Raw genomic sequence first — 18637 nt, 5'->3', positions numbered from 1 at the left:
GGATAATCCTTGAGAAGTTGAAAGCATCTGGTGAAGTAGTATGTATTAGGCATATTCAGGTTTTACTGGAAGGGGTTATTCCTAAGGACAAACATAGCAGCATTATCATCAACCTCTTAGAAGGACAAAGGGAATGTTCAAGAAAGAAGCAACTACAGAAGCATTAAATTGATGGACCAAGTTATGAAAGTAATAGAAAAGAGTTATAGTATAAACTTATTAGAAAGAAAATTAGTTTAGATGAGATGTACTTTGGATTTATGCTCTCTTCTTTATGTGACAACTATAGAAGTGCTTACCAAAGTACAAATCATATATTTTGTGTTCATTGACCTGGAGGAAGGCCTTTGACTGACTACCACACTTTATAATCTAGTAGTTACTAAGAAAACTAGATGTAGATAAACAGCCCACAAGCTATGCAGGCCATGTCAGCAATGTAAGAATGAACAACGAGTTCAGTGAGGAATTTACTGCCTGCTATAGATGATTGAGGTAAATGTTGTTTTCAGTATCTTTGCTAATGACATTGTGAGTGTGAATATTTAGCAAGAGGTTTTGGAATCATCATCATTGTTTTTATATTTGCTCTTCCATGCCATTATGGGTTCACCAAGATATTTTGGAGCAATTTTTGCAAATGGATGCTCTTCTTACTATGACTCCTTCCTCTTAGTCATCTCTTACAATACACAGCGATACAGAGTAATCTATTCTAAAAACTTGGATACATCCAGTTAGTATGGATGCTAATGTGTGACTTTAAACCAACAAGGTGACCAACCCTGGTAATGTCTCTTCCATTACCTTCAGACACAGTGTCACATAACTAGTCACTTTCTTCACCAAACTCTAATCTTCCTTTCTCAACACAGACCTGTCCAGATCTCATGCTAATGTGCCTGCCCCATTCAAAAGAACAACACTCTTTCTAACTCTGAACACTATTGACCTCTCACACTCACTTCCAACTTCTTATCAATTACCAGTACAGATTTAGTATATCTAAATCTATTTGTGAGGGGGCTGTTTGCATTTGAGAAATTTGTTGAAAGCAATGTCATAACACTTGACATCAAAACCTTTTATCATGTCTGACACTGAGAACCTCTTAATTAGTTGCCTGTCAATGATTCCATCCATCTCACTTCTCTTCAATTAGAAGTTTACTATCAGATTACACTAATACATGTATTGAATGAGGCTATCTCTGTCCCAAACTCTGGTGTGCTCCAAGGTTCAGTTATGTCCTCCTGACTCTGCCTTTTGTACATTAATAACTTCTTGCTATAACCTTCAATAATGTTCCTGCCTTAACATTCCACATACAGATGTCATCTGCATGTAGTCTAGGCTTTCTATATAGCCACCCTTTTTTTTGTACTTCTCTCTCTTGTAGGGTAACCATGTACTTCCTCTACAACAAGACATCTGTTTCTGTCTCTCTTTCATTATCTGGCACTAAATCACCTCCTCCAATGCCCCCTCACCTCTCAAAGGTTCTTTGTCTTGCAAGTTACTTGGTGACCCTACCCGTGTTGGTGCCACATAAAGCATCCAGTCCACACTGCAAAGTGGCTGGCATTTGGAAAGGCACCCAGCTGTAAAAACCATGCCAAAACTGACCCCACCTGTGCTGGTGCCACATAAAATACACTCAGCGCACTCTGTGGGATGGTTAATGTTAGGAAGGGCATCCAGCTGTAAAAACTCTGCCAAAACAGATACAGAAGTCTGGTGTAGTCTTTTGCCTGGTCAGCTTCTGTCAAACTGTTCAACCCATGCCATCCTGTGCTTCAGCAACACAAAGGTATAATCTCAGGAATCATCCTTAAACCTACTCTGTCTACACACAAAGCCCAACACACCATCCAAACATAGTCGATGCCAGCCCCCTCTGGCTCCTGTGCCAGTGGCACATAAAAACACCATCCAAATGTGGTCGATGCCTGCCCCCTCTGGCCCCTGTGCCTGTGGCACATTAAAAGCACCCAATAACACTCTTGGAATGGTTGGTGTTAGGAAGGGCATCCTGCTGTAGAAACACTGCCAGATCAGATTTGAGCCTGGTGCAGCCTTCTGGCTTCCCAGACCCCAGTTGAACCGTCCAACCCATGCCAGCATGGAGAACGGACATTAAACGATGATGATGATAATGACGACGACGACACAAAGTCCTTAAACTCACTATAGAATGCTGAGCCTCTCAATTTCTGATGATCCTTCCTGATGCCCTCTCATAATATAGTTAAATCTGCGTCCTCAAGAAACTAGCCTTCTTCTTCAAGGCTGAAAAATATCTCTGGTTTGGTCAATTATTAAACTTCCACAAAGTTCACCTGAGTCCAACTATAGAGTACTGATCCCATATCTGGAACAAAAGAATACAACTTCTACATTTGAGACAGTACTACAGCCATCAACCTGATCCACAGCAGAGTTCTCCCCAAGGACATTACTGCAGTGGTCGACTTGGCCAACATTAGAGTACTGTCCCACCTCTGGGGCAGCATAGCAGTGAAAAACCTGACCCAAAATATGGTAGTGCCTCCACATTTAGGACAGCATTGCAATTATGATCTTGACCCCTAACAGAGTACTGCTCCCACAATTATGATAGTATTATTAAAGCTGAATGTCTACTGTATTGATCTCACATGTCTTGGAAGATTCACTAAGATCATGGGCCCTTCAGACTAAAACATTAAAAATGACTCCTCACTTGTGACACAAATGTATAACTTCTGCCCTGCAGATTAACTAGTGACAGAGGTTGTATATTATTGTTCTTCTATACATGTATGTGTGTGTTTATAAATAAGTCATCTGTATAGCATAAATATGTGATTCACATGTAATATAATGTTATCTTCTTGACATTCTTGTTTTTTTACTTTTATATTTCAGATTATCATCATATCAGAATCTATTCAGTTAAATATTATTTTGTAAAGCTGACATTCCAACTTGCTGAAACGTGTCACCTATTATTTGTATCTTAACTTGTATATGGGGGCTGGTGTTGTGAAGGCTGAAGGGAGGGGGAGGCAACCTTCTAATTTATCTCCAAGTTATTTTTCACCAAGCCATGCACCCAGAACTGATGCAGCAGCTGTTTTAAGTAACCAACCTGGAATGTCTTGTGAGTCCTGCACTGCTCAGTTCAATACATTTAAGAGAAAGGTTTGTTACAATTGAATTTATATTTTAATTTTCCTGTCTTTCTTTCGTAAATAAATAACTGTTTAGAAAATTACTCATCCAGTCTAAATGTTTCTAGTGAAAATATTTTCTTCTTTCATATAAGACTGTCTGGAAATCACATTGTATCAAACTGTTGCTATGTAGTTCCTAAACAAGCAGGTCTTTGATGATCAAAAGCATTTTAGCTTTGATCATCTTATCTTTGCATACCTAGGGTGACATTATCCAATATGTCTTTCCATTTTTCAGAGAGTAGGGATGTGATTTGAGGGAGGTTTGACTGTTATTTCTAGCTGGTCAAGCAACCATATAGAAGCGTCATCATTGGCTCATGTTGTACCACTGATCAGGATGTGTATGTATATGAGTTACTGCAAATGAGTACCATAGAATAGAATGTAAACTGAGATAAGATCTGGATTTAATTCCTGATTGTAGCTATTTCACTTACTTTCTTAGACTAATTTCAGTAGGGTTGTTTGTCCACTGACTGGTACTTTGGATCCCAGTCAGTCAGCTGATTCCATTTATTACATGTGTGAATGATTAGAAGATGATAGAGAAGAGACTTGAGATAATCAATAGAATATTAACTAATATATTAGCACTATGACCCGGCGTAGCCAGATCATAGTGCTAGTGCATGCATATACAGCTGTGTGCTTGCACACATACATGCGAGTACTGTCCAAATCTCTGACCAATCACATACAGCTAGCTGGCATTCAATTGGCGTATCAAGTTTCAGGCATTTTGATTGGGTTTTGGATAGAAAATTCACAAAAAAGTCACTTCTATTAATTTTTTAATGGCTTTGCGTGGTGACTGAGAAAATGTAAAGATGTGCACGACCACCCTTGGACGGTTTTGAATGACCATAGAAAGTGCGACTACTGAAGGCGGTGAGCTGGCAGAAACATTAGCATGCTGGGCGAAATGCTTAGTAGTATTTCGTCTACCGTTACGTTCTGAGTTCAAATTCCGCCGAGGTCGACTTTGCCTTTCATCTTTTCGGGGTCGATTAAATAAGTACCAGTTATGCACTGGGTTCGATATAATCGACTTAATCCATTTGTCTGTCATCTCTAAGTTTAGCCCCTTGTGGGCAAAAAAGAAATAGAAAGTGCGAGCCCTCTAACTGAAAAATTGTGGATTTGTATAAAGGACACACACACAGACATTTTGCCGTTTATATATATAGAGATGATTTTAATTTGTTGGTTTTATGTTTCAATGTTACCTGCTGATAATTAATTATGGTGTCAATTCATTTTAATGTAGAAAACCTGTTGCCACTGTGGTCGATATTTCTGCTCGTCTTGCTGCCAGCGACAATGGAACAATATACAGCCTGTTCGGCAGTGTCATAAGTGTCAGATTTTAGCTTCTGGAAATTTTACTCGCAGTGATTTGATGCAGTGGAAAATCAAAGATTTACAAGTGTTTCTCAATAAGAAAAACATATCTACAAACACCTGTACTGAAAAATATGATTTGGTTGAATTACTTGTGTGTCATTTTGGTCAGGAAACTTACCAGCCACCACACACATACTTCCGATATCAAGTAAGTATTTTACTGTGTTTTAAGATTAATTGCTCTTGACTTTTTACTTGTTGGGCCTAGATGAGGCAGTAGTGCCTGTGGCCTTCACAGGCCCTCTCCTAGGCAAGTGAGATTGATGCCATTAATGTTCTTGAACCTTTGTAAACCAACACTTGAGGGAAAGATATGAAGCAGGAAGGAAATTCCAAGTGCTGATGTTCTGAGAAAGTGATTAGTTTGGAGCCTGGGGTGGGGGTTGACACAACACAAGTAATGAAAGGTAAGGTGAATGGAATGAGAATTCTTTTAGTTAGAATCATAATCACTGTAAACTAAATTTGTAGACTTTAATGATTGTAAATCAACTTGTGAAATGGGATCTTTTCAGTTTGAACGGCAGTTTTTAACATAATTTCTAGGTAACTAAATAATTTTAAACTTCGTATACTGGTAGAATGTGTTTATAAAACATCTTTTTCTCTTGGTTTTATTGAGAAAATTCTATAGTTTGTAAGATATTTGTTGTTTTTTTTTCTTCAATTTCTGCAATTTCAACCAATCACTGACATCTATTGAGGTAAATAACATTCTGTGCCGTATGAATATGTCCCTTATTTAAGAAACAGATTGGGTTTATTTATATTTGTGAAGAAAAAAAAAGATACCCTTCCCCCCACTCTTAACCCTAAAAGAGATTGAAATGCAATAGATCGATACTAGGGTCATAATTATGAGTGACAATTTCATATGAAACCACTAGAAAAAACTGCCGTTCAAACCAAAAAGATCCGTGAAATGTTTATGAATAGTAGTCGATAGGGTTTATATCTTCTAAATTTAAAAATGTGTTGAAGTTTCATTATCAAAAAGATGTTAATCGATGATGATGATGATAATGAACTGTTCAATATTCTTGATATTTTCATAAATGTTGTCATTTTGAACCAAAAATGCTTAACATCTCTATAACGGAAATGAGTGTTAGTCTTACTCTCTTCTGCCTGACTTTCCTTATAGAACACAGCCACATTTCTCTCATTGGTTTATCTTCACTACAACACATTCACATTTCTCTCCTCTCCTTCCAGAATTATCTTCATAATACTACAACTGCATTTCTTTCTTCTATTAAATTATTTAACATTGAATTTTTTTTTTGTGTTTGTAGCTTGATATGGAATCAGATGAAGGGCGCGTTCATCCTCGAATCTCTTCTAATGGAGTTGAAGATTCTGCCGAGGAAGAATCGCAAGAGGGAGGCAGCATGCATATCTACACATCACACAGTCGTAACAATCACACCAGTGAAGGATTAAGTAGTAGCGCTACATTGATAACACAATCTTGGGATAACAGTCAGGGAAGTCGATTGCCATTAAGATCAACCAACGATACTGCACAGGTAATGGGTTTTTCATTATATTGGTAAGAAAGAGAGACTGTAATGGCTGGACATAGAAAAAGTCAATGTTAAAAGAGAATGACGAACATCAGAAATGAGCTGCCAGGGAAAGAGGATCTAATGATTAGCAGTACAATGGCCCAGTGGTTAGGGCAGCGGGCTCGCGGTCATAGGATTGCGGTTTCAATTCCCAGACCGGCCGGGCGTTGTGAGTGTTTATTGAGCGAAAACACCTAAAAAGCTCCACGAGGCTCCGGCAGGGGATGGTGGTGATCCCTGATGTACTCTTTCACCACAACTTTCTCTCACTCTTACTTCCTGTTTCTGTTGTACCTGTATTTCAAGGGGCTGGCCTTGTCACTCTCTGTGTCACGCTGAAAAAATCCCCGAGAACTACGTTAAGGGTGCACGTGTCTGTGGAGTGCTCAGCCACTTACACGTTAATTTCATGTGCAGGCTGTTCCGTTGATTCGGATCAACCGGAACCCTCATCGTCGTAACCGACGGAGTGCTTCCATAGTAAGGGAACACTTTCCGGTAAAAGAGAGATCATGTGAGGGTAGATTTAGCAGTACAGTTGCATAAGAGTAATTAGTAAGAATGCATTCAGAATAAACTTCAAATGTTTGGTGGCTTCGTTAAAAGCAACTGATAGTTTTTGTTATTCAGGTAATCTAATTAGAAGTGGAGGTAGATGTACTGAAAATGTAGCCAGAATAAGAATGGGGTGATAAATGATCATCATCATCATTTAGCGTCCGTTTTCCATGCTAGCATGGGTTAGATGGTTCAACTGGGGTCTGTGAAGCCAGAAGGCTGCATCAGGCCCAATCTGATCTGGCAGTGTTTCTACGGCTGGATGCCCTTCCTAACGCCAACCACTCCACGAGTGTAGTGGGTGCTTTTTACGTGCCACCCGCACAGGTGCCAGACAGGTGAGATGGTCCTTGGCTAAGGCCTACAAGATGGTCTTTAGACATATATCACATAGGCCCATTAGTGTGTAGACATATCCTGGTGTCAAGTGAACCAGCCCTCGTGCCTAAGGATTACAAAGGCACTGTGTCTCAAGGATAAGCTTGGGAGAGCAGAAGATTTGCAGAGTAAACTGTAAAAATAAACTAACAGAAGGTAATGAGAAATTACTGTTGTATCTTTCCAAAAAGAAAAAGAAACTGAATCTTCAGACTTATTCTAGTTTGAGTGAAGACTGATTTGACTCAACTTAAATGAGAAATGGTAATCCTTGTTTATTAGAGCTTCGTGTTTTAGAGTAAGGCTAATAATATCATTACGTGGAGGCACATGGCCTAGTGGTTAGAGCAGCGGACTCGCGGTCAAGGGATTGCAGGTTCGAATCTCAGACTGGGCGATGTGTGTGTTTATGAGCGAAACACCTAAGCTCCATGCAGCTCTGGCAGAAGGTAATGGCGAAACTTCTGCTGACTCTTTCGCCACAACTTTCTCTCAGTCTTTCCTCCTGCATCTTGCAGCTCACCTGCGACAGACTGGCGTCCCATCCAGGTGGGGAACCTATACGCCAAGAAACCAGCCCTTATGAGCCAGGCATGGCTCAAGAAGGAACAACCAACCAATAATATCATTGTCATTTTTACATACAAATTTTTGTACTTGTATGGGTTGTATGAATACTTCCCGACACAGCATTTTGCCTCTTGCTATGTTACCTCCTTTGTGAAGTTTTGAATCATGGGAGGAGCTTCCACCACTTCCGCTCATGTCTTCCTTGGTCTTCTCCTGCTACATGTGTTTTATTTAGATCTCCTGAAACTTATTTACCCAACTTTCCTCCTCTATACACATTATGTCTCTGTACCAACATGATCATCTCTCTTGCATCTGTTTCCTGTTATAAACCCAGTTTTTCTCACAAATTACCCTGTGCCTTGTTCATGAATGCTAACATTACATATCTAATAGAGCGCACTTACTTTCTAAACTCTACACATTTCCCCCTGTCTTGCTACCATGCAATGTTGCACTTTATACACTAGCATTATACAATCTGCCTTCCACTCAAAGAGAGAAGCTCTTTGTTGTCAGCAGAAGTAATAGCTCCCTTAACTTTTTTCATCTTGTTCTTAATCTTGTCATTATGTTCTCAGAGCATGCTCTGCCATTTTTCATAAAGTCAGATAACAGAAACTGTCAACAACTTCCACTTATATGGGACCTCTCAAAGCATTAGAAAGATAAGGGCTTTCTACTTGCCCCTTTTCCGCATGTTGAGTAGACATTTCTTATGGTAGCCAGTTCCTGTCTTATCTCTTTTTTTATATTAAAACTTCAGTTTTTACTAAGTTTACTTTGAAGTCTTGTGATTTTATGTTTTGTTTCCATATCTGAAATTTCTTCACTAATTCTTCAACAAACCTATAGAAACTAGGTCATCAGTATACAAGAATTCCTGTAAACCGCTATTTAAACTGGCCCAAATATTTTATCCATTTAATGTTCAAAGCAGCCAGATCTAGCCTCTTACACCTACCTTACTATGCCAGTCTGCATGATTAATTCAAAACAATGTGAATAAATAAGCATTACATTTGACAGAATCATCTGAATGCTAAGTGGTTAAACTTTTCTGTCTTCTGTTACATCCTAGAGAATTATCATAAACAGAGTGGGCGGAGAACTAATTCTTGGTGGACATCGACTTGTACAATAAATTCTTCACTAAGCTTATTGCTAACTCTCACAAGCCTGTCATTTACACCTATTTTTCTTAAAGACCATCAGACAATACAAGGGGCTGCTGAAAAGTTTGTGGCTTTAAGGGTGTTGTGAAAGGCCTGGTTGGAGACCCAACCTTACGGGTTCTTTTACTGGGCTTAGAAAAACTGAAGGACCACTGCAATAAGTGTGTGAATTTGAGAGGGGAATGAGTTCAATAAAATCATAATTTATTGATTCTACTGTAGTTTCTTTTACCTAAAGTCAGTAACTTTTCAGCACCCCTTTGTAGAATGTGGTACTCTGTCAAAGGTCTTCTTCAGATTGGTAAATGAAAACTGCAACTCTTTAAAATTCTAACTTTGCTTATATTGTTGTTGTTGTTCAGTTGTAGTTGAGCTGTGAATGAGTAAAACTATTCCAGCTCCAGTTACTCTGTATTTATATTATACCATACATTTCATCGTCTTTGTTTTTACATCCACTCTTCCATGCTTGCATGGGTCAGATGAAACTTATTTGAGAAAGATTTTTCTACTACTGACCTTTGTTTGTTTCCATGCAAGGTAATATTTCCCCTACACCTTCCCATAAAAACGTGTACATGTATAGTTTTGGTGGTACAAACAGGTTAATTAGAACTCAATACACAAATTAGAGCATATATATTTCTTTATTAGCTACAAAGCCACACAAGTGGCCTGAGGCCCCAGATTTCCTTGCTCCAGAAAATATTAAGAAACATCTGTTTCTTAATATTATCTAAATTAATTCCCAGTATATGTTCATGTAACATATATGAACTTGTTTTATTATTTCTTACCTGTTGTATTTTTTTATTAAAATCTGTTAGCTAAATCAATCAAACATAGATACATAATCATTTAAATTTTTGTTGCAGAGTTCCAGCCTGCCATGTTTTTCACCGTCCAAACCTGCATATATTAATCTTAACACCATTGACAATATAGAAGCAGTTGCTAACTTGACTGTCAAAGAATTAAAAGAAATACTTTCGTTTCATTTTGTTGACTATAAGGGGTGTGTAGAAAAATGGGAACTTTTAGACAGAGTTCGGAGATTATGGGAAGCTCAGAGACAACAGAAAAAAGGTAATTACAGATAAATTTTTTTTATAACTTTTTATGACTGAATATTATATGTGGATTTTATTCTATAAATTTGTGGGATTTGAAATTGTGTATATATATATATATATATATACACACTTTTTTTTATCTGAGGGGAGGCAATGCGAGCAACAACCACAGGAACATCACAAAATCCACAGAAAGACCAAACACATACAAATCTTCATATACTCATTTATATCTATAAAGCCCGACATTTAAAAATTTAGTAATATATAAATATATCATATAAAAATATAAATTATGCTTAAAACATTTAGTATACTACATTATACTAAATGTTTTAAGCGTAAATTCAAGGTGTTATATGCATAATTTATATTTTTATATGATATATTTATATATTACTAAATTCTTAAATGTCGGGCTTTATAGATATAAATGAGTATATGAAGATTTGTATGTCTTTGGTCCTTCTGTGGATTTTGTGATATTCCTGTGGTTGTTGCTCGCATTGCCTCCCCTCAGATAAAAAAGTGTATACAGCTCATTAGAGCACTTCTATTTCCAGTCCGTTGTATATCTTGAGCGTTGTTGTCACTCAAGATATAACTTTATATTTTGTAATATACTTTATTTAAAGCAGGAGAAAATTCAACAAAACCTGTTACTCTGAGTTTCACATTGCCGTTCGTCGGACATCTAGCAAAAACTGTCCGATGAATGGAAACGTGAAACTCAGAGTAACAGGTTTTGTTGAATTTTCTGCTGCTTTAAATAAAGTATATTACTCTACCACTGGTATATGAGTACTCTTTTTTCCCACCTTGTTTCACATTTATGTGTTTACTCCGGTATTTTGTAATATATATGTATGTATGTATGTATGTGTGTGTATGTATAAAACTGTATATATACTTTTAGAAATGAAAATAAGTTTTAAAAAAGAATGAATACCCATCAGTGCTTTGTCTTTGTCTGAAATAGGTGGTTGGCTGTGTGTGAAGATATTTTTCTTCATCAATTCATGTATGATGAATTATCTTTTACCTATTTCAGTTATTGGATTGTGCCCATGCTTGAGTACCATGTAGCTAGGTTTAGTCAGACAAATCGACCCCAGCGCTTATTTAAGTCTGGTACTTAGTCTGTCAGTCTCTTTTGTTGAACTGCTAAGTTAACACAACAACACTGGTTGTCAAGTGGTTGTAGGTGGGGTAACAAACGCAAAGATACGCAAACACACACACACACACACACACACATGATGGGCTTCCACACAGTTTCTGTTTACCAAATCCACTCACATGGCATTGGTTTGCCCGAGACTGTAGTAGAAGATACTTGCCCAAGGTGCTGTGCTGTGGGACTGAACCCGAAACCACATGGTTGCAAAGCAAACTTCTTAACTACATAACCATGCTTGCACAGACGTTTTTATCAATATATATATGGCACATATATTATAGGTGGAAAATTACAGAGTATTTGAGCATACCAGCAAGCTGGTTGAATCATTAGAGCTGGAACTTATCCTGACAGTCTCCTTTGCTGAACTGCTAAGTTACAGGGACACAAACAAACCAACACTAGTTGTCACACAGTGCTGGTGTGACAAACACAAATACACATATAATATATGAAAGACTTCTTTCAGTTTCCATCCACCCTAAAAGCTTTGGTTGGCTCAAGGCTATTGTAGAAGGCACTTGCCTAAGGTGCCATGTGTGGGAATGAAACTAGAACCATGTGGTTGGGAAGCAAACTGCTTACCACACAGCTATACCTGTCAACAGATGTGATAGTTTGCTACTCAGTTACAAAAGGTGACATCTCCATTTGAAGCTGAGCTCCATGCAAATTGTAAACATTCCTACAGACTGCTTCCTGAAGTTTTATATTATTTCATAATTAGCATTATAATTCCAGCTTTCCATTTTATGGTCTGTTCTTCTATCTTTACTCTTTATAAATTTTCATGTTTGTTGTATTCTTTAACACATTTCCAAGCTAATCCTTAGTTTGCTGTCATTTCTGCTTCAAAACTTCTTTGCTTTCATTTTTTTCCATGTTATAACTTTTGAAGATGAACCTAAAGTTTATGGATGCTTCTAAAACTGATTGCTGCTTATTACCCTCTGTGTTCCTTTTCTTGAAAATAAGGCTCTCTTCACCTCTTAAACTGCATAATATTTACTTTATTTCCAAAGATTTATTTTACAATTGCTTTTTTAAATACTTTTCTATTTTCTTATTGAAGCTAAACAGAAATATTCTTTAATAATCTTTTTGCTGTTACCTAAATATTTCATTTCAGTTCATTAACTCTTTTTGTAAATCATTATATTTTTCAGACCCAGATTCTCCAGTTTTAAATGATGATGAAATGTGCAAGATTTGCATGGATTCCCCAATAGACTGTGTCCTTTTGGAGTGTGGTCATATGGTGTCCTGCACCCAGTGTGGCCGTAAACTTAATGAATGTCCAATATGCCGACAGTACGTAGTACGTGCAGTGCATATATTCAAAGCCTAAGGGATTTCTAAGATAATAATCAGTTATGTAATTTATGTATAACTATGGTCCAATATTAAATATAGACTTGAACGAAAACATTTTGAGGTGGAAAAAAAGGCAAAAATCCATTATTTTACAGTCAGTCTCTTTATGATTCTGATCTTTTTATTTACTATTACGAAAAAAAATGGCCATTTTCTTGAATTTAATTTTCCCCATCACTATGATTTTTTTTTCATGAAACATTCCTCCAGTATCCAATCATTTTTTTAAAACCCTTTATGTTACATCTTTCACATTATGTGGAATTAAATAAGTGTTAAGCACTTACTTTAAGAAAGGAAAGTAAGTATTATTTCATATTCATTTTAAAATCTATTTTTCCCATGCTGGCATGGGTTGGATGGATCTGCAATACAACATCTTTTTCTGGGTCTCGATATTATGTCATCTCATCTGTGAGGCTCAACATTCTCAGGTTTGATCTAACTACTTCTTCCCAAGTCTTCCTTGGTCTACCTCTACTGCGGGTATTTTCCACCATCAACTCACAGTCCATTTTCATCCTGCATGCATCATCCGTCAGCATTAAATGTCCATACCAGCATAGTTCTCTCTTTTTTCTGCCCACATCGACCAATGCCTTTGATGCCCAGTTGCTTTCTCAACCCACTCATGTCCAACATTTTATGTCAATAACTATTGCACATCAAGCAGGTCATACTCAATTCCTTCCTTAACCAATTGCTACAGATCCTCTGCATTCACTGCCATACAAGCATACCATTTCTGACACATGCTTTATAGAGTCTGCCTTTCATAGGTAGAGAAATATTTTATTTCCATCAGAGGCGGCAGTTTTCTAAGCTTCTTTCAGACCCTTATTTTTTTTTTTTTTACCTTGAATCATACTGTCTCCAGATCCATTTGAAACATTGGTAACACTTAGTTAACAGACCTTACAATCCTCTTCCACTCAGTCTGCCCCTGTCCTTATCTTCCATCATTGGTCATACTGTTAGCATCTGAAGCGCTTAAAATTTTACTTCCCTGCCAATCTATCCGCTAGAGATGACACATCTTTTTGCATTAATTGCATGCAAAGAAAACAAACAAACAAAAAAAAAACATTTCTTAGATGCTATTGGACTTTGTTGGCTCCTGTTACTAAATGTTACCTTAGTCTTGGCCATATTCACCTTCAAGCCTTTTAACTCAGACCCCACTCTTCCAGGTTATGAATTTCTGCAGTTCTTCAACAGATGTTCCGAGAGCATCTAATATCTGATCACCTCAGCTTTTAGGTTGAAGAGACGAGGTCTGAGGACAGAGGGAGAGGACTAAGAAAGACACTTACCTGTACACTAAATTCTTCATTGAGCTCACTGCTGATCCTGACCCTACTTTAAGCACCCTCATTCTTGGCTTAAACACACCTCACAGGCCAACTGTTTATACCTAAGCTTTCTCATTGCCCAACAGACTACAAATCACACGCATATGCATGTAATATCAAATTCTGTTCTATTTGAGATTTCATTTTAGGAAATCATGGCATTGAAAAGAAAATTATTTTGAGGGCCAGCATATATATATATATATATATATATATATGCATGTATGTGTAATGTGTTTATGTGCGTATGTAAATATGTGTATGTACGTAATCTGTATATGTGTATATATATATATGTATGTTTATGTATGTGTATATGTAATCATTAATGTATGTGTATATGTGTGTGTATGTATATATATGCATGTGTTTATTTGTATATATCTTATATATACACATATAAATCTATATAATGTGTGTATATATGTATGTATATATATATGTGTGTGTGTGTGTGTGTATATATATATAGCATGTGTATATATGTGTATACACACACACATATATATATATGTGTGTAAGAACACTTGTTGCACAATCAGAAAATCACTTATATATTTATTGATAATTGTCTATTTATTTATAGCAATATTATTTGTTTAATATTTTTTTTAAATCATGTGGTTACATCATAAAATTCTAACATTATATCTGATTTATTTACATTCTAATTTCCTTTAAAACACTGAGAAAAATATTAAAAATATTTTATACAGTTTTGTTAACTATCATTTAATCAGTCTCTTTTAATAATAATAAAAAAAAAATGTTTTTTGTAATAAAAGTATTAAAACCAATAATACTTGATTCATGTATTTTGAATTGCATACATACAAAAAAACCGTAAGTGAAAATGCTAGGAACATGGCTTTAGGTAAGTTCTTGGGTAACTGTTAATGTATTATTTGATATCTTTTTTGTCTGCGATGGTTCTTGTTTTTCAGACATACTGTACAAGATTTATTCTAGTTGTCATTTAATTTCTGAATCTGAGATGTAAGCTTCATAAGTTTCATCACTGTTTCACTCTATAATTATCTTTGATCTGTCTCTGCTGCAGATACATTTCACTTTAGTTATATATCATTTTTTTCATGTAGCTCACATCATACATTCTTGTTACATATCTATATCTGTATTGTCCCAGCTCCTAGTGGTTTGGAGATCATTGGTTTGACTCCTGGACTAAGGGGTGTGTTATGTACTTGAGCAAAACACTTAATTTCATGTTGCTTCTGCTCACTCAGTTGAAAATGTCCTAGTGACAACTGGAGTGGCAGGGAAGGCTAAATGTATGACAAAGTTGTATCATTTCTGTGGAGAGGCTTGTACTCTCAGTTGTTTACATACCAGGCCTATTGAGCCTACAAGCAGGAAGCAACAATTAACTTTGATATAAAACATGCCTTTGATGCCAGCATATTTTCTTAATTCACCATTTCTTGTAAGTTTACTCTACATACCTAATTGACTGAACTCAATGTTTCAGATCTTCTGCAGCCAAAGCCTTTACTTACTTATTCAATATTGCACTTTCTACACACTTTAGTTAATATCATTCATAGCAAGAAAGTAAAACTTATTTGTTGATTGTTTAGCTTTATTATGTTATAGCAACAAATTAATCATTAAATGATAATAATACTACTGAGACCCCCTTTGGTCACGACGCAGACCATGGGATTGCACCTAGAAAGTTACCCTCCCATTTCAATTCGGATGATATGTTCAAACTAATTGAAGTCATGGTTTAAGCTATTTAAAAAGATCTTTTGACAAATATGACGAGCTTGATAAAAAATAAATTTAAAACCAAGTTCCTCTGAAGTTCAGTTTAAAGTATATTAAAAAAAAGTATCTATTTTTCAAAAATAATAATGTTTTATTTTTAATGTATAAATATATATATTGTTAAACATGTATTTCTAATAGCTAATGAGCAAAGCAAGAAACTGAAACCTTTATTTCTAAATTGCATTTAATATTGGTATAACAAAGTTAAGTTCACTTTGAAGATGTTTGTTTATTATAATGAAAATATAACAATCCCAAGCATTAAGCTTGATACGTAGTTGAAGATACTTGCCCACCAGATCCTGTCCAATTTGTATGAACAAAATGTCCAAGATTGTTACGTAGTTCATATGTGTGAGCACCAAAGTAGTCACGCTGAGCCTGAAATTTAAATAAAAAAATATACAAGCATACACAATCTGAATCCCAATTCTGAAATACCAGTTATATTTCATATTTGGATTTTAATACTATCAGCAGTGCATAAAAGTTACCACCTCGTCTGTAAGACAATTATTTCAAAACCCAAAAATAACCTTCAAACTTCCTTATCTTACAAATGCAGTTGGGTTTTCTGGTCCGTTACCAAGAGACTATTAATGTCGTAGTATTACCCAACTATCTGTCATTCTTAAAACAAAATAGTTTCCAAGTACTATTTTGTTTTAGTACTCATCTCCAATAACACTACTTCATTTTTATCTCCATTGCACACATATACAAAGAAAAAAAACCTCACACCACTATGTGAAAATTATTTTCACTGAACCCAATAAAGCAACCAATTGAAGGAGGGTTCCTTATGTTAACATCAAATAGTGCACCGTAATTTTTTTTTTTTTTTTTCACAATAGGGGACTAACTCTATATATAACCATGATAATCTCTCATTCTGTACAGGTATTCTGTTTGACACTGCTAATTACTGACCAATTGCCATCACTCCTAACACATCTGAAGAGATGGTAATAGTTGTAAAGCACCACCTCAGTTCATTACATTGATTATTTTACTTTCTCCTGGGACCATCAGTACACTCCCCATAGAGCCAGATCTAAAAGAGACTTGTTCTCCTGCATCATACATTAGTTGTCTCTTGCTCTTAAGCAGTGAAATGGAAACATTGTTATTTCTTTTGATATCAATAAAACCATTGTCAATATTGGGCAAACTACTCTGTTGCACCATTCACAGACTGAATGCTCAATTAAGTCGGCTTCCTATACATTAATAACCCACTTGCTGCCATTAGTAACTGCACACATACACATACTGTGATCAAGTGACACAACAGTTCATTTCCTGATTTTGTATATGCAAATATTATCACTCATAACCTGCTATAAGATCAGACATTTGTAAATGACCTAACCACATTTGCTAGAGGTATCAATTTATATACTGTTTCAGATACTAGTTTCAGTTTTAATTTAAGACCCATTTCTTTGCATAGTTACTACAGTGATGGAAAGGATACACAGGAGGGTTTTGACAGCAATAGTGTTTTTAAAGGAGAATAAATTAGGTTTTGTTATGTAAATATCTTTATAAGGATATTAGGAATATAAATTGAACCCCACCCCCATCACTACTACATTTATAATAGAAAATAGTTCAAAATATAGGCAAATGGTATTGACATCAACTGCAAAGTTAGTTACTTGAAACCTCCTCTTCAAAGTCACAGCAACAAGCCTAATATACATGATACACTAATGCTATGGGATACAACAGCAAGTAATTGAACATCAGATTAAATGTATAATGGTATTAAATTTTATCTGCCTACATCTTGAGTAGAAATAATGTCAAAGTTTTCATTCTTCCAGTGCCAATAAATAATTACCAGTAACTCACTACATATTAACTTCTCTGAAAAATAGCTTTATTCCTTGACATAAGAAAATCAATATTGTACTATATAAAAAAATTTTTTTAAAAATCATGCTGAACTAACCTGAAGTAAATTTGCAGGCAGATGTGAAGTCCTGTAGCCATCATAAAAGGCTAACGCTGAGCTGAAAGCTGGTGTTGGAATTCCAGATGTAACAGCTACACTGATTACGTGACGCCAAGAATCCTGTAAATTATATAAGAAAAATATTAAGAAAATTAACATTCATATAATCAATAATTTCATTTACTACAGACTTAAAAGTTATAGTAATTGTGACATTCATGCCACTAACAAAAACATCAAGAAAGTGTTTATTAGCAACAGAGGCAACATCAACACTGAGAGGTGATATTTATCCCCACTTAAAAAAAATATAACAATATAAGCAAGAGTGCATTTGCACCAAAAGCCAATGTGAAAGTTTCTCTCATGGTAACTACCACAGAATAGTTTGTTCCAACAGAACACCCACTTCTAAATGGGGATAAATATTACCTCTCATTTAGAATGAGAAGTGAAATGATTCTAACTAGATATGGCACGTAAAAAGCACCCACTACACTCTCGGAGTGGTTGGCATTAGGAAGGGCATCCAGCTGTAGAAACTCTGCCAAATCAAGATTGGAGACTGGTGCAACCATCTGGTTCACCAGCCCTCAGTCAAAATCGTGCAACCCTTGCTAGCATGGAAAGCAGACGTTAAACAATGATGATGATGATATCAATAAAGGGTTACAAATTAACTTCACCAAAAATTTATTGTTAAACCACAAAGTCTGCTAAGTTATTGTTAGAAAGGTGGTAAGCTGGCAGAATCATTAGCATGCTGGACAAAATGCTTAGTGGTATTTCACCGGTCGCTATGCTCTGAGTTCAAATTCCACCAAGGTCATCTCATCCTTTCGGAGTCAATAAATTAAGTACCAGCGAAACAGTAGGGTTGATGTAATAGACTAGTCTCCTCCCTGCAAATTTCAGGCCTTGTGCCTTTAGTAGAAAGGACTCTTATTATCATTAAAATTACATCTGTTTTCCCTATGTAGCATGGTTTTGATAAATCAATACATCTGAAAATTAATCCTGAACAGTCCAGTGT

General features: G+C 36.0%; 2 protein-coding genes across 4 annotated transcripts in view; one reads left to right on the top strand and one right to left on the bottom strand.

The window, feature by feature from the left end:
* Positions 1-13582, top strand: part of LOC115213028 (E3 ubiquitin-protein ligase RNF34) — a 37020-nt gene extending 23438 nt beyond the window's left edge. For both annotated transcript variants that reach the window (XM_029781931.2, XM_029781932.2), the window contains 5 exons: positions 2908-3183; positions 4486-4770; positions 5918-6151; positions 9747-9957; positions 12291-13582. In XM_029781931.2, coding sequence (XP_029637791.1) covers positions 3010-3183; positions 4486-4770; positions 5918-6151; positions 9747-9957; positions 12291-12472 — 1086 coding nt within the window. In that variant the 5' untranslated portion in view covers positions 2908-3009 and the 3' untranslated portion in view covers positions 12473-13582. The remainder of the gene's footprint in view (positions 1-2907; positions 3184-4485; positions 4771-5917; positions 6152-9746; positions 9958-12290) is intronic.
* A 1384-nt stretch (positions 13583-14966) lies between these two features.
* LOC115212732 (6-phosphogluconate dehydrogenase, decarboxylating) overlaps positions 14967-18637 on the bottom strand; it is a 53473-nt gene continuing 49802 nt past the window's right edge. For both annotated transcript variants that reach the window (XM_029781374.2, XM_029781375.2), the window contains exons 13-14: positions 17602-17724; positions 14967-16025 (exon numbers count right to left, since the gene is read on the bottom strand). In XM_029781374.2, coding sequence (XP_029637234.1) covers positions 15906-16025; positions 17602-17724 — 243 coding nt within the window. In that variant the 3' untranslated portion in view covers positions 14967-15905. The remainder of the gene's footprint in view (positions 16026-17601; positions 17725-18637) is intronic.

Source organism: Octopus sinensis, linkage group LG6, assembly GCF_006345805.1.
Source record: "Octopus sinensis linkage group LG6, ASM634580v1, whole genome shotgun sequence".
NCBI lineage: Eukaryota > Metazoa > Mollusca > Cephalopoda > Octopoda > Octopodidae > Octopus > Octopus sinensis.
The sequence above is the reverse complement of the archived record's forward strand: the minus strand, read 5'-3'. Positions and strand labels throughout refer to the sequence as shown.